Below are 16410 nucleotides of genomic sequence, written 5' to 3'. Positions count from 1 at the left end.
TAAAGTCCTTAATCAAATATCTCTGAGTAAAATAATGTTGCCAAGAGAGCAAAGGAACAGAAGAAGAGAGCGAGATGCAAGAGCAGAGCAATGAACAAGCTTTGCCCATATTTATTTATAAGGTCAGATCAGATCAGATCAGATCAGGAAGATGCTAATCATGTCAGAAATATCTCTTCTAAGAATCTGCTCTGACCTCTGGTTGTATATTCTGCAAGTGTAGCTCAACACTGTGGTTTTAACACTATAGAAGCAGCAAGAGCCAAACAAGTATTTACACCATGTCTGGACGTTATGCTAAACTTAAACCTGATACCAGCCTTTGCAGGGGAACATGTCTCGCTTTTTAGAGAAGTGAAAGCAGAATTTTGACATGTACTTTGTCAAAGCGGAGCTGATTTGAACAGCAAATATGAGTATATGATATCAAAAGACACAATAGGCAAAATGATAATTCATAAATTAATGAATACAAGAATACTATGCTTGAAAAGATGAACCATGGAATAAATAACCATAAAAGAATCATTAAAATAATCATAAGAATGCTTTACTAAGAGTAATATTAATACTAAGAATACAAATGGGCCAATCACACCTAACAACTCTCTAAACAGACGTGTTGGCGTAATATCCGCTGGTGAGATACACAGCAAAATCCCCAGAGAGGCCCCGTCCACACGGAGACGCGTTTAGCTGTATACATAAAAAAATTGCGCCGTATCAGCGTTTCGTCCACACGGATCTGGCGTTTTGGGAGCATGAGTCCGATATTTTTTGGAACCGGGTCCCAGAGTGGATAAATCTGAAAATGACACCCTTGCGTTTTCGTGTGTACAGCCAATCTGTATATTTTGTGAAACGGTGATGTCATCACACCACGTCCTGCATGGTAAAGACTAGAAGGGATACAACTACGGGCACTGGGCATGCACACATCAATATCGCGTCATTTAATTACTGTATTTGCATTATTGTAAGGGTAGGTTTAGGGTGTAGGCGTTAATAAAACACAATCTGGTAAGTAGCAAATTTATTTATTAGTGAGATTTTGCCTCACTTCCTACCATTGCTGTACCCCTTCTAGCCACAACTCTTCTTCTCCGTGAGATAATGTATTTCTGTGGCAGAATTACAGCGCCACATACTGGCCTGGCATGTATACTACATCATTTTGAGTCGGTTTTAGTGCTCTCCTGTGTACACGGATATTTCTTGAAACGAGGGGAAAAAAAGATTGGACAGGGAAAGCAGTGTTAAAGTAATACTGAAGTAGTGTTAAAGTTAATGAGATAATTAAGAGATTAATTAAGTGTTGATTTGCCATTACTGATGAACACCTGATGATAATGAGCAGAATCACTGAAGGACAGAGAAACACAAGAAACACAATTGACTTCAGCCATAGCTTTAGATGAAATCAGCTGAAGATAAAAGAAGACACTGGGTCTCATTTATGAAACAAACGTACAACCGAAGACTATGCGTACAGCCATTTCCACATTTTTGCGCATGTGAAGGATGCTGTTTTCCTTGGATATTGGAACACAAGTAAAGTACAAATCCTTGTTTACATGATGAATAATAGTTTAGCAACCTAACTTTTGATGGCAAATATGGAAGCATATTTGGATTCTTGCCGAAAGAGAGAGATGAGCCCAATGCTGTTTTATTTTCGCTTTAAAGGGGACATCATATGCCACTTTGGACAAGATATAAAATAAGTATCTGATGTCCCCAGAGTGTGTATGTGATATTTTAACTCAAAGTAGCCCACAGATCATGTTTTATAGCATGTTAAAATTGCCACTTTTTGGGGGTGAGCAAAAACACACCGTTTTTGTGTCCCTTTAAATGCAAATGAGCTTCTGCTCCCTGTCCATTCCTTCAAGAAGAGGGCGGAGCTTCAAGAGTTTGTGCAACAACAGCAGAACATGTCAGAAACTAAAGGTGTTCAGTTCGAACCGGACTCAGACACTAATGAGCCAGAGAATATCTGCTGCATGGAGATAGAACAGGTATAGTTTAGTTTAGTTTAATTACGGTTATAACTTATGTTGCATCTTGCTTATATCCACTATCAGTACAAGCATGTTGTAGAGGACCCTGTCCAAATGATGGCCAAAACTTTACTGATTGTGTAACCCTGTATAAATAAATAAATAAATGTATAAAAAGGAAATTATTAAATAGTCTTTTAAAATAATAAAATAAAACTAGAAATGAATAAAACATGTAAGAAAAATAGTGAAATCAAAGTGAAATGCAAGTCAGTGTGATGATTGACATCTTAATGATTGTCCAATTACGTGAGATTTACATTGAAGGCCCGCCCCACCACGCTAGTTGAACTGTCATAAATGTGATTAAATGAGTAATGTGTTCAATTGAGAGAGATTGAAAACGTATTTCTTTGTCAGAATGAAATGCTGATAAGAGCTGATGTTTAACAAGGTGAAAGAGATGTAATGGTTAAAAGACAGTGTGTATATGAGTTCCTTATGTTCATATTTTGTTGTTGATGTCGTTTTATGTTAGTTGAGCAGTGTAATGTTACCTAAGCTGTCCAATTCCAATGGAAATATAACTGTTATATGCTAAATAAGGTAACAAGTGATACTATGTACTGTTGTTAAGCTAGAAGCAGTGAATTTAATGTGTGTTGTGAACTAAAAACTGCCTGTTGCACATGCAGGTCGTGTTTTTTTTGCCTACGCTGGAACTGTTCAATTCAGCGTGATCGTGACGATTCATTCCAGATGGCGAGCCTTTCCCAGTGAGATGAACATTGTGAACTGTGAGATTTGAGATTCAAACAAACACCTGAGGAATTGGGTAGGAAAGATCTGATTGCCTGTTTGAGTTTTCATTTTTGAGCATTGTTTTGTGAGAGAGCTCAACGAGTATTTTTGTTTTGCTCAAATAGATTTTTCTCTTGAACTATTGAATCGTTTTCAGCGAATCTACGGATTTCTGAATCTTTGAACCAAATCTTTGAACCGAAACTTCCAACTGAATCTTGCAACTGGACTTTTTGAACTGAACCCTTTGAACTGATCCTTTCAACGAATCTTTTCAGTGATTTATTGAACTCTTTTCTTCTGAACCATTATTTTTGCCTTGTGTTCAATATCAAGGATTTAATTTTGAATATGGTTTTGAGTGAACTGTCCACCTTTACAATTGTGAACATTTGTATTTGATATTGAAGGTGTGTTATTCTAGGAAGATATTCATAGCTAGAGGGTGCACCCAATCAAAAGGAGTCAAGTGAACTTGTTCAATTACAGTGAATTTAATTGAAAGTTCATGTAACTGTGATTTATTATTGAACAAATATTGTGACATGGATTGAGTTTTATTTTATTTTCCTTTAAAAAGAAATTTCAATTTCACTAAAGATTTACTTTTAATTCAACAGTGTTGTTTTTATTACACCTCCATTGTTGAACCTACTGGCCTATGATTAATACTAGCTGCAAGTGCAATATTAATTGACACATGTGCTACAATTGTTCATCACACAAAAGATGAAGCGTCTGTTTCCAGTCCATAAAAATCACTTTTAGAGCTGAATAAAACGGTATAAGAAGTGTACATTAAAGGGATAGTGAAAAATGAAAATTAGCCCATGATTTACTCATCAAGCCATCCTAGGTAAATATGAACTAGGTATGTATGCATCTCTTGTGAGGGCACCTCTTAATAGAGGCTGCAGCATTTTTTTTTTTTACATTGTATTTGCATTTGAATGTTTGGGGCTTGTCCCTTTTTGTGTGTGTCTCAGGTTTTTATCAATTATAATGAACTTTTTTTTGTAATTTTGCATAAATACCCATGTCTCTATGTCTTCCTGTCTTTAGTGGGGAAATAATGTTAATATTGTTAACGCTATTATTAACGCTGTTAATATTCTCGTGGTGAAAGTCCCAGGGTGGCGTAGTCTAAGATCAAACATATGCAGTGGTCTTTGTCCCTTCAGAGTACAATCTATTTCTTTATTGAACTCTCTTTTCCTTTGTCTGTCCTTCGTGGTTGCCACATTAATATCAATGTTGCATACTAAAAGGCTAAAAGATAGAACAAAATCTATGTATGTACATGTATAGGATGTTGTTTTTATATGTTGTTTGCAATGATTCATATCTACTTTTGATTGGTCATGAATGGATAAAGATGATCTTTGGCAGCAGATTATTGTAGTTTCAACATCAACCAGCAGGAGAAGATGAAACTAACCAGACAAACCCTGAACATCCATATACACATTCATAACTACAGACTTACACAATCATGATATTAATAATGATATAAAATATACACTCCACACCACAACCCAGAATAACATTAAACTGCAGAATGAAGGTATCTCATGAAACATATTCAGCTTCAGAATTTAACGCATTTATTAAATTTATATTAAAAAATATACATTTATTAGCTGTAAACATAACAATTAAATGTAAAACTGACACACTAATGATACTTTAAAAAAAAAAAGACCAAATGATCAAGTCATGAAGAAGAATCTGATCTTTCTGAACTCTTTATGGGAAGTAGAGGAGACAAAACAAGCTCAATTATAAACTATGATGATGAATATGATTAATTATGTAGTAAAATGTATTGTTATCTTATATTAATGAGCTCATATGTGCTGTGGTGTTGATGGAGTGCTCGAGTCTCATATGACATTAGTTTCTGAAACACAGCTGTAAAATCCAGTTGTTTCTGTGTGTGTGTCCTCTGGATTACAGTGACGTCCAGTGTCTTTGATCTATAATCACAGGAAACAAGAGTTAGTTAACAGACACAAGAACTCAAAGAGAATCTATTTACAGTTGAACACATGAATATAATCCTTCACACACAAGCTGATAGAGATTCAATGTCTGAAGACGCAATCACAGCCCAGTTTCAGTGTCATTACAGTGTTCAGCAAGACAATGTGTTTAATATTAATAACCATAATCAGCAGTTTGTGCTGCCTCACCTGTTCATAAATCACTGGATTAAACACTACAATGGAGGACGACAGCAGACCTGAGCAACATTAGTCTTTCTTAGACACTCACGTCTTCAGTTATCTTTAGGTCATAATTATAAGATTCTCATGCATGTCAAGTATTTGGTGTAAAATATTACCTTCAGTCTTGTTTTTCTTCCTCACAGCCACTATAACCAGTGGAACTGCTATCAGGAGTAAAACCAAAGCCCCAGCAGTGACGATCATCACAAATGAACCTGAGAAACACAAGAAAGAATCAGAATATCACAGAATCAAAATAATAATTGGTGAATAAATCAAAGACGACTGCATGAAATAAGACCGATGTGATGCTAAATGAAAGTCATGTTGCCATGACAACCGTCTGTCTGACCTTTGACTTCTTGGTCCGACGGGGAGAGAGACGGACGTCGAGATTTGGAGAGATGTTTACCTGTGTCAGGTGAGGAAATAACCAGACGTAAAGCATATTAAAGGCTTAAGAGATGTTGACAGAGGAAGAGTATAAGAAAGAGATGAAGTGACCTGTCGAGGAGATCTGATGGTCTGTGACGCTGATAGTTGGATTCATTTCTGATTCACTTGTGACTGAAACTGGGATGATTGTTGAAACCTCAGGGGTCTTGTTATCTGAAGGTTGAAAGGAAAGATCCATTCATAACATTTATATATTAGCACACTCATCTGAAAACCGCATAGAACCATGAATTAAGCAGTACATCAACCTTTATATAATAATATATGAAGCTGCGGACATCTACATTTCTACTATAGATACATTTGTATGTTGCATGAATCACTTACCCAGTTTAACCTGCAACATAATCTCTGAATAGACATCATTAGGAAAAGTCCTCTCCACAGTACACCAGTATTTGCCTTCATCCTCTGTTCTCAGATCAGTGATGGTGACGGTGAAAACTCTGGCCGTCGTGTCGTCAGTCAGAGAGAATCTCTCGTCTTTATCTGGAGATCCTGATTTAACCATGATGTTTTTAATCCCAAAGATACACTCGCCTTTACAAAAATACTTTGGATTTGTTTCATATCCAGATTCATATGAGCATCTGATGTCAACTCTCTCTCCTCTGTGTCCTATAACTGTCTCTGGATCACCAACAACAACAGCTGAAAACACAAATATCATTATATAGAGCTGTTCTGTGTGAGCAAGAGTCATAAGCAGACCAGAATAACTTACAGATATCATCCATATGAGTCTGATGATCATGTGATAACAGAGGAAAAACAAGAGAACATGTCAAACTCTGTGTAAAAGAGCTCAGAGTCTCAAACTCACCTGTACAGATGCTGGAAAAGAGCAGCAGGACGTCCCACATGATGAAGTGTTTCGCTTAAATAAAACACCAAATTCTGTGTGACAGACGTTACGCTCGTTCTCTTCCATACTGAGTGAACAATGTGGCGTCAGTAACAAAAATAACCATTTCCTCCCCCGTCTGTCTCTTCAACCACATCCAGCTCTACAGGACATCTTTAAGAGCACATGTGTGATGTTTCACTGCTGGCATGTTCAGTGGCGGTACAGTGTTCCTCTCCTGTGCATCAGTAAACTCACTACAATCACCTCAAATATGTGTTTAAAAATACATGCATTGATTAAGCCACACTTGATAAAACTGCACACACTGAATGTATTATTTTAGATCTCTGTTGGTCAAATACTGTCTCTGTCATGACATTGGAGTGTCAATAGGCTAAACATAAACTCCTAAACTAAACATACAGGAGAAAAGTATATCAAAAGTAAAAGGCGCCTACAGCGTTCATAAATAAACACGTACTTGGTATAACAGTGGGACACATGCCACTAACAAAAGAAAAATGAAAGCAATGAGAGGGGGAAAAAGAATCAATAACATCAATATCATGGAACAAAACTTTTGTTTGAGCGTGTCAGAAAAAAGCGCTGAAAACTGTTTCATTAACATAATATCTCTCCGATGAGAATCACAAAGGTAAGATAAATGCTCATCTATAGCCTTCATTTCTGAATTCAAAAGTCCAGTTGGCACAGTCACTTCTTCCCGATCAAACCAGCCATTGCAATCAGTTTCAACCACAGACGACACTATAGCGTGACGGGGACTCAATCGATCTGAACGTCACTGGATTTTTGTACGTATGGCTTGAGCATGTTAATATGGCAAACAAGAGTTTTCTTTCTACGATCCATGGTACAAATAACGTAATCGGTCTCAGTTTTCGTTCCACTGGAATAACTATATAAAATAAATTATGGACTGGAAAGCTATGCTTGAGCTGATCCTGGGATAGGCAGTAATACCAATACTAAGTCTATCAAACCGCTTTCATTTGCTTTTGCTTCACAGCCAAATATGCTATCGCCATCTCACACGCATGAGATGGCGAGAGCTTAACCCATGATAACCCATCATCCCAGAGCCGCCCTGTTTCCACACAAAATGTACGCAGCAAAGATCGTTTGGTGGAATCGCTTTAGAGCTTCTTGGGACTCGAAGTCAGGGTTAGGCAAGTTCGGTCCTAGAGAGCTGATGTCCTGCAGAGTTTAGCTCCAGCCCTACTAAACCACCACAGTATAAAACTCATGGCTCCCAGCATGCATTGCAACATTAAGTATGTCACCATTGTTGAGCAGTGTTCATTTCGTTGATGAATAATTTTCGTCATAATTTTCAACAACCTTTTTTCACTGACGAAAACGAGACGATAACTAAATAAAACTAGTGTTGGATGACAAAAACTATGACGAAAATCAACTGTCGTTTTCGTCAACAAATAAAAACGAGACAAAATGTTAGGGAGGGACGATAAGGGAAGAGATCCAGTCAGAACTGATGTCCTGAGTAACAGATGCGCATATTTGATCTGAACGTGCTGATGCTGGAAAACACGGCTCATCCCCAATCCAGCGCTTCAGAGCGGTTCACAATCAATGAATAGCGCACATTTATGCCACGCAATTGTTTATGAACTAATGCTGATGAATAATGACAATGTTTACTTTACAATGTTTATATAGTTATATGTTTTAGACGGTTGTACTAATCTGAACTTGAATGAGCAGCTGCAACTGCAACAGAGGTGCATACATTTCAAAATAAAAGTCCCGGTGTATTTCGAGCTTGTTTATAATTAAAAGTCACACATAATATATTTGTTTTTGCTTACATAATAAACTGTATTTAATTTAATTCCCATTTAACCCTTAATCGCCCCTCAAGTAGGGTTTACGTTTGAGTCCCTTGGGGTCAGATAGACCCCAAGCTTTTACAGAGCGATTGCATAAGGAAATATAATTTTTTTACATGGAAAACTATATATAATTTTTTTTATTTACTTCTCAACTATACATTTATGCTGTGTTTTTGTGGGTATTTGGTAGTTTTTTACCTATTTACTGCACAAATACTTAACTATGTCATAAATTGGCTCATTAAAAATCATTTTTTTATGAAAAAATCACTTGAATGATGATCTTAAATAAATATAAATAGTTTTTGGACATTGCTCTATGTGTTAGGGATAGAATACCGCCATCTGTAGGTTTGTGGAAAAACATTAGGAATTATAGTTAAAGAGAAAGAGAGTGCAATGACCACATTATCCAATAGAGGTCCATAGGGAAGTTATGCAAAAGTTAAGCTGCCGTTCATCTTTCTTTTATTTGCCCTTTTCCCTCTCTTTCTCATGATTGTTCCATGTTGCATTTGTGCTCTAGTATTTGTCCTTCATTTATGTATGGAATTTTTTTAGATTTATGCCAGTTTTGTTGATTTTATTTGCCAGTTTCTATAAAAAATGCTCTCTGTTGCAGTCACACATGTGTGTGTTTGTGTGCGTGTGTGTGCGTGTGTGTATGAGACAGAAAGTTCGTTCCACTTTGTGTTTATGCTCTAGGACCAGATCTTGATATAAATGTAGACATTTTCAGATTTATACTGGATTTAGTTTATTTTTTTTACAAACAAAGTGAAAAAAAAAGCATTTTTTACATTTTCCCATTCATTGCCAAAATCCAAAAAAATGCTCCAGACACCTGTGTTTGTGTTTGTGTGTGTGTGCGTGTCAGTGAACATGCTTGTTCCATATTGCATTTGTGCTCTAGTATTAGTATTTCATTTATGTATGAAAATATTTCAGATTTATGCCAGTTTTGTTGATTTTATTTGCCAGTTTCTATAAAAATGCTCTCTGTTGCAGTCACACACATGTGTGTGTTTGTGTGTGTGTATGTGCGTGTGTGTATGAGACAGAAAGTTTGTTCCACTTTGTGTTTATGCTCTAGGACCAGACCTTGATATAAATGTGGAAATTTTCAGATTTATACTGGATTTAGTAAAAAAAATTGACAAAAAAATGTGAAAAAAATGTATTTTTTACACTTTCCCATTCATTTTCAATGTGGGGTCAATCTGACCCCGAGGGACTTAAACGGTAATTTTTTTTTAACACACCTTTAGAACAACCAAATCAAGCCCAGATTTTTTGTGCATGTTTAGATAGATTATGTAGGAAAAGTCACCGAGTCTAATGGCCCTGAGATGAAGGGAACACTTTTAAAAAATGGAGGAAAAGTCCAGTGGGGTCAGCTGGACCCCAAGGGACGATTAAGGGTTAATGTATAGTCAGGAGGAAAGACCAGTATTTGACACATATTCAATAAAGTATCAGGGTTATAATAGTTCACTAAAACGGTTAAAATAAAACTTCATTACTTGAAATTAAATGGACCCATTTTATATTAGGTGGCCTTAACTATGTACTAACATTTTAATTAATCATTTGATACAATGCACTTATTGTGTACATACATGTCTTTACATTGTACTTACATTTTTTAAAAAACCTGTATGTAATTACATTTGTATTTAATTTCTGTAGTTACATTTGTAATTAAACAGTTGACACTTCCCTTACTCCTAACCCTAGCCTTAAACTTACCCACACCACCAGACCTGTCCCTAACCCTACCCTTAAACTTACCCTTACCACCACACCTGTCCCTAACCCTACCCTTAAACTTACCCTTACCACCACACCTGTCCCTAACCCTACCCTTAAACTGACCCATACCACCACACCTGTCCCTAACCCTACCCTTAAACTTACCCACACCACCACACCTGTCCCTAACCCTACCCTTAAACTTACCCATACCACCACACCTGTCCCTAACCCTACCCTTAAACTGACCCATACCACCACACCTGTCCCTAACCCTACCCTTAAACTTACCCACACCACCACACCTGTCCCTAACCCTACCCTTAAACTTACCCATACCACCACACCTGTCCCTAACCCTACCCTTAAACTTACCCATACCACCACACCTGTCCCTAACCCTACCCTTAAACTTACCCTTACCACCACACCTGTCCATAACCCTACCCTTAAACTTACCCATACCATCACACCTGTCCCTAACACTACCCTTAAACTAACCCATACCACCACACCTGTCCCTAACACTACCCTTAAACTTACCCATACCACCACACCTGTCCCTGACCCTACCCTTAAACTTACCCATACCACCACACCTGTCCCTAACCCTACCCTTAAACTTACCCATACCACCACACCTGTCCCTAACCCTACCCTTAAACTTACCCATACCACCACACCTGTCCCTAACCCTACCCTTAAACTTACCTATACCACCACACCTGTCCCTAACCCTACCCTTAAACTTACCCATACCACCACACCTGTCCCTAACCCTACCCTTAAACTTACCCATACCACCACACCTGTCCCTAACCCTACCCTTAAACTAACCCACACCACCACACCTGTCCCTAACCCTACCCTTAAACTTACCCACACCACCACACCTGTCCCTAACCCTACCCTTAAACTACCCATACCACCACACCTGTCCCTAACCCTACCCTTAAACTAACCCATACCACCACACCTGTCCCTAACCCTACCCTTAAACTTACCCACACCACCACACCTGTCCCTAACACTACCCTTAAACTTACCCATACCACCACACCTGTCCCTAACCCTACCCTTAAACTTACCCATACCACCACACCTGTCCCTAACCCTACCCTTAAACTAACCCACACCACCACACCTGTCCCTAACCCTACCCTTAAACTTACCCATACCACCACACCTGTCCCTAACCCTACCCTTAAACTTACCCATACCACCACACCTGTCCCTAACCCTACCCTTAAACTTACCCACACCACCACACCTGTCCCTAACCCTACCCTTAAACTAACCCATACCACCACACCTGTCCCTAACCCTACCCTTAAACTTACCCACAACCACCACACCTGTCCCTAACCCTACCCTTAAACTTACCCATACCACCACACCTGTCCCTAACACTACCCTTAAACCAGGCAAGATCTACTTATAGATTTTTCATGGCCGATTCAGAGGTTTTTTTATTTATTTCGAGAACATCTGTGGTTTTTTTTCTTTTTCTTTGCTTAAGCAAATTATTTTGTTGTTTATTTGCTCTATAACAGCCCAAACTAGCCTTAAAAAAAATAGCCATTTGAAATGTGAGGCAACCATTGCATTTTAATCACTACCCAAACAAAGATACACACATGTAGCATGAGCAGTGTTTTTTTATTTAAATTAGATTGCACAATTTCAAGACTTTATTCAGCTTTAGCTTTGTGAAATTGATACATAAGACACACCTGCACAAAACAAAAACAGATGGACTGAATAAAAATGCTAATTCACTTTTTGACAGTAGATGGTGCTTATGGAAAAGAAGCGTTTCTTTGGGTACCGCTGTAAAATGCCATCAAAATTATTCTGGAGAGAGTTTCGTTCAGAGATACATTCATTTAACCCCCCTCCCTCCCCAATTCAATATTTATATTTTTCTTCCTATTTCAAGCATCCCGAACAGTTATTAGCAGTATTAACAGTTAACAGACTATTTATACCTGGTCCACTTCGTGTTTTACAGATCAGATATCTGATTTATCAGAACGATTCCATTTACACTTGGTCACATAAATGTGGTGTCTTCAATTCCCACGTTATATGCATTTCTAATGGAGTTCACGTCACCGAAATCAACAAATAAGCTGCATTGTATTGATCAAAACAGCTAATTTCAAATCAAGGACTGCAATAGGAGAGAGAGTGGCATAAGCACTGATCATTTAGTTACTTTTCTTTTAATGATAATGATTGTGTATGAGCGTCTGCAACTTTTACTTTCCTTTGCGGCAGTTTGCTGAAGAGTTATTCCTTTGCAGTAGCGCTGTCATAACTATAGCATCGGGTCGATTTGTGCTGTGTGAATTGAGGTTGCAGAGAATACATTTTGGGAGCATAAGGAGCGATTTCGTGCCTTGATAATGTGTTTGTACGGCTTTACACAGAGAGGCCGGATAGCTGGCCTGAATGGTTGTAACGTTAGTCAAGTGAAAGCAAAACTCACGTATCTGATATTTCACAGGGGGTTATTATCAGCGTCGTCGATCCCACGCGCACATTGGGCAGTTTGCAAAAAACTTCACTAACAACTGTGTTACTGAACAGAAAATAAACAGTGAGAGCAACAGAAATATTACACGCATGCGACGTTCACAGCACGCGCTCCGTCCACGGCACGGACTGCCTTCTGCATTAAAGGAGCGGTACATAATTCTACTTGTTACATGTTGTTAATTATTTTTCGGTTATTTATCGGGAGCTACCGGGACAGTGATAAAGATCGACCAGTCGATCGCGATCGACGGGTTGGCGACCACTGCCTTAAACTAACCCACACCACCACACCTGTCCCTAACCCTACCCTTAAACTTACCCTTACCACCACACCTGTCCCTAACCCTACCCTTAAACTTACCCACACCACCACACCTGTCCCTAACCCTACCCTTAAACTTACCCACACCACCACACCTGTCCCTAACCCTACCCTTAAACTTACCCATACCACCACACCTTTCCCTAACCCTACCCTTAAACTTACCCACACCACCACACCTGTCCCTAACCCTACCCTTAAACTAACCCACACCACCACACCTGTCCCTAACCCTACCCTTAAACTAACCCATACCACCACACCTGTCCCTAACCCTACCCTTAAACTTACCCATACCACCACACCTGTCCCTAACCCTACCCTTAAACTTACTCACACCACCACACCTGTCCCTAACCCTACCCTTAAACTTACCCATACCACCACACCTGTCCCTAACCCTACCCTTAAACTTACCCATACCACCACACCTGTCCCTAACCCTACCCTTAAACTTACCCATACCACCAGACCTGTCCCTAACCCTACCCTTAAACTTACCCATACCACCACACCTGTCCCTAACACTACCCTTAAACTTACCCATACCACCACACCTGTCCCTAACCCTACCCTTAAACTTACCCATACCACCACACCTGTCCCTAACCCTACCCTTAAACTAACCCATACCACCACACCTGTCCCTAACACTACCCTTAAACTTACCCATACCACCACACCTGTCCCTAACCCTACCCTTAAACTTACCCATACCATCACACCTGTCCCTAACCCTACCCTTAAACTTACCCATACCACCAGACCTGTCCCTAACCCTACCCTTAAACTTACCCATACCACCACACCTGTCCCTAACTCTACCTGTATCCCACCTCAATATCAGCAAAAGTGTTTTGCAATACAATATGAACACCGTAAGAACATTGTACTTTTTTTTTGATGTATGTACATAGTAGTTAAGGCCACCTAATATAAAGTGGGGCCAATTAAATAAATGTTAACTCAAATAAAAAAAAATAATAAATAAACTTATTTGAAGCTTTAGCTGAACCTGATATACTGACTAAAACAGAAATACAAAGTTATGAAAACTATATAGATGTTTTAAAAAAACAGACAAAAAAGTGAATTGAGCTCTTTCGTGTATTTTTAATGTCAAAAACAAAATGATGTCAAAATGTCAGTTCAGGTGTCAGTCAGTTATGTAATGCTTAAATGCTTAATGTATTACAATTTAACTAAACTCGTTAGATTTTAGGAGACTAAAACTAGACTAAAACTAAAAACAATTCAGGTGACTAAAATATGACTAAAACTAAATGGCATTTTAGTCAAAAGACTACGATTTTAATAAATCATTAAAACTAAATCAAAATTTTCTGTCAAAATTAACACTGTTGTTGAGATTCATATGTTGATTCTTGATATCTGTGTCTGTCTAAACTTGCCCCCCTAGAATGTGTTTAAAAATCAGAATTCAGAATGTCTGATCTGTGGCAAGAAAGTATTGTTGGTGAATATTATTTATTAATATTTTTAGTCAGCGATGATTTAATAAAACAATTTTCTTCATGATAATTTTAAATGGCTTCTTTTGATTTGAACAGATTATGTGTTTTGTTAAAGGGGTTATGAATTGAGAAATCAACTTTCCCTTGAGCTTTTGATATATAAAAGGTCATGGTAATATAAGAATATCCTGTAAGTTTCAGAGCTGAAAACTTCCTTGTAAGTCAAAGAAAAGCTTTTATTGACACCAGGCCCAGCAAACGAGAGATCTCAGAATATGCCTCACCTTGACATCATTGTGTGGTGAAACACCGCCTCAACAAAAGAAGATCAACGCCTACTGCATCACTGCCTGTTTAGCCCCACCCACCGATTCGCACATGTAACATATGCCAGAGGGGTTAAAGCAGATCGAGCTACAACGCAATAAACATGCCGTCGAGGACTACAAAATATTGTGCAGTGCCTGGGCTCGACGGTAATGCAACATGTGAGTAACGCCGGCTTCACACCGCACGCGCAAGCAGTGTTGGCAGGGCAGGAGCGGTGCGTATGGAGAGCGGGAGCCGCGGAAGCCCGTTGTGCGTTCACACCGGCAGTGTTAGTCTCGCGCAGCTGACAGACGAATATTGTCCATTATGTCACATTTTCCGGTCTTCTCCTCCGAACCCTGTCTGTCTCATGCTTTGATTTATGATGGCCAGCATATATCTGCTGCAAATGCGACCGTGTTCCCCTCTGTCTCATACACACATGCATATAACATGTTGTATATAAGTAGTTCACATGATAACTGTAACATTAAAGTTAAGATGTGCTTCTAGTTTTAATAATTTAAACAGTCTTTTGAAGTTTGGGCAAAAACTTCTGGCAGTGTTGTTTTCTAGGGCTGTGTATCGCCAACAATGGCGCGATACGATACGCATCACAATACTGAAGTCGCGATACGCTACGTATCACGATATGGATCAATTTGGAATTAAATTTCTTTTGAGCAGAGTTTAGTAACAGTAATATCTGTTTATTGAATAACCAGTGTTAGAACTATTTTGTGTTTGTCATTAAAAAAACTGAGTTAAGTGAAATAAATACATTTTCACAAAAAAACATTGGAAAGGCTGGGTTCAATATTGATTATTTTGGATATATATCAGGTACAATACATGGCAAATTTTGGAATGTAAAACAAATCTCGCGATAAATCTAAAATCTAAAACAAATTTGGGAAAACAAATCTCTTAACTAACGCTGTAAACTATGGGAGTCAGTTGTAGCCTACTATAATATTAAAGGTAAAAATGAACTGATTTGTACAAACACTTAAATTACACTAAATGACATTGTTTTTTATAATAATAAAGTTATAATATTAACTTTATAAATTACATAATCATATACATATTTTTTGAAATATAAACATTTAAATGGTGACTTATAAAAACTTGCCAGATTAATTCAAACATGCATTAAATATCGAAGAACATTAAAAATTACAATGAATACAAATATATTTAGCAAAATGCTCCGCTCTAGAGTCAATTTTTCTAGCTGACTAACGAGTTTATGGACACTATGTTTTTTTCTGAGGTAAATGTGACGTTACATGACATTGTTTACAAGCTGTTTTACACCTATCCGCGTTTGAAACACTGATTGAGCGATTCCATATGACATGATACGGGTTTCGGTAAGTTGTACTGTATCTTTTAACACACGTTCAGATGTTCATTCATGTTTATTTCGCGCTGTAACTGGTATTAAGTATTAAGGTGGAAGAAAAGATCCGTTCACATGCGCTGCGCACGGCCACTTCTCTAGACTAGAGCTGAGCTGCGGCAGAGCGATCTCACGCCACAGCACCAACACGGTATTTATGTTTTTGAATTTCGTAATAAAATGGACGTAATTGGAAATCTGAGACTGTTTTAGATCAATAGAAACAAAGCACAAAGAGTATTGCTATTTGATGGATGTGAGGCGCTGCAATGTTCCGTTCATTCATTAACTGAAAACCTCTTCTGCATTTTGAATGTCTTGCACTGCTGCTCGCGTCGCGTTGATTACATTCAGTATTGATATGGCAGCTGCTGTATCGATATGCGCATCGTCAGGAGTT

General features: G+C 38.3%; 1 protein-coding gene across 1 annotated transcript; it reads right to left on the bottom strand.

Annotated features, from left to right (window-relative positions):
- Positions 1 to 4531: 4531 nt before the first annotated feature.
- Positions 4532 to 6419, bottom strand: LOC307123022 (CMRF35-like molecule 1). Its single transcript, XM_079811394.1, has 7 exons — positions 6309 to 6419; positions 5813 to 6136; positions 5534 to 5638; positions 5382 to 5441; positions 5146 to 5244; positions 4994 to 5043; positions 4532 to 4777 (listed from the first exon to the last, which is right to left on the bottom strand). The coding sequence occupies exons 1-7, from the start codon at positions 6346 to 6348 to the stop codon at positions 4685 to 4687; spliced, it is 771 nt and encodes a 256-aa protein (XP_079667520.1). The 5' UTR covers positions 6349 to 6419; the 3' UTR covers positions 4532 to 4684.
- Positions 6420 to 16410: the final 9991 nt, after the last annotated feature.

This window comes from Gobio gobio, assembly GCF_949357685.1.
Source record: "Gobio gobio genome assembly, chromosome: 3".
Classification (NCBI taxonomy): domain Eukaryota; kingdom Metazoa; phylum Chordata; class Actinopteri; order Cypriniformes; family Gobionidae; genus Gobio; species Gobio gobio.
Note: the sequence above shows the minus strand (reverse complement) of the source record. Positions and strands in the feature narration are given on the sequence as shown.

Coding starts and splice junctions, on each gene's coding strand:
- LOC307123022 (XM_079811394.1), bottom strand. CDS start 6,348: ATGTGGGACGTCCTGCTGCTCTTTTCCAGCATCTGTACAG. Junction 6,137..6,308: donor CTTTTCCAGCATCTGTACAG/GTGAGTTTGAGA, acceptor TTGTGTTTTCAG/CTGTTGTTGTTGGTGATCCA. Junction 5,442..5,533: donor CCATCAGATCTCCTCGACAG/GTCACTTCATCT, acceptor CACCTGACACAG/GTAAACATCTCTCCAAATCT.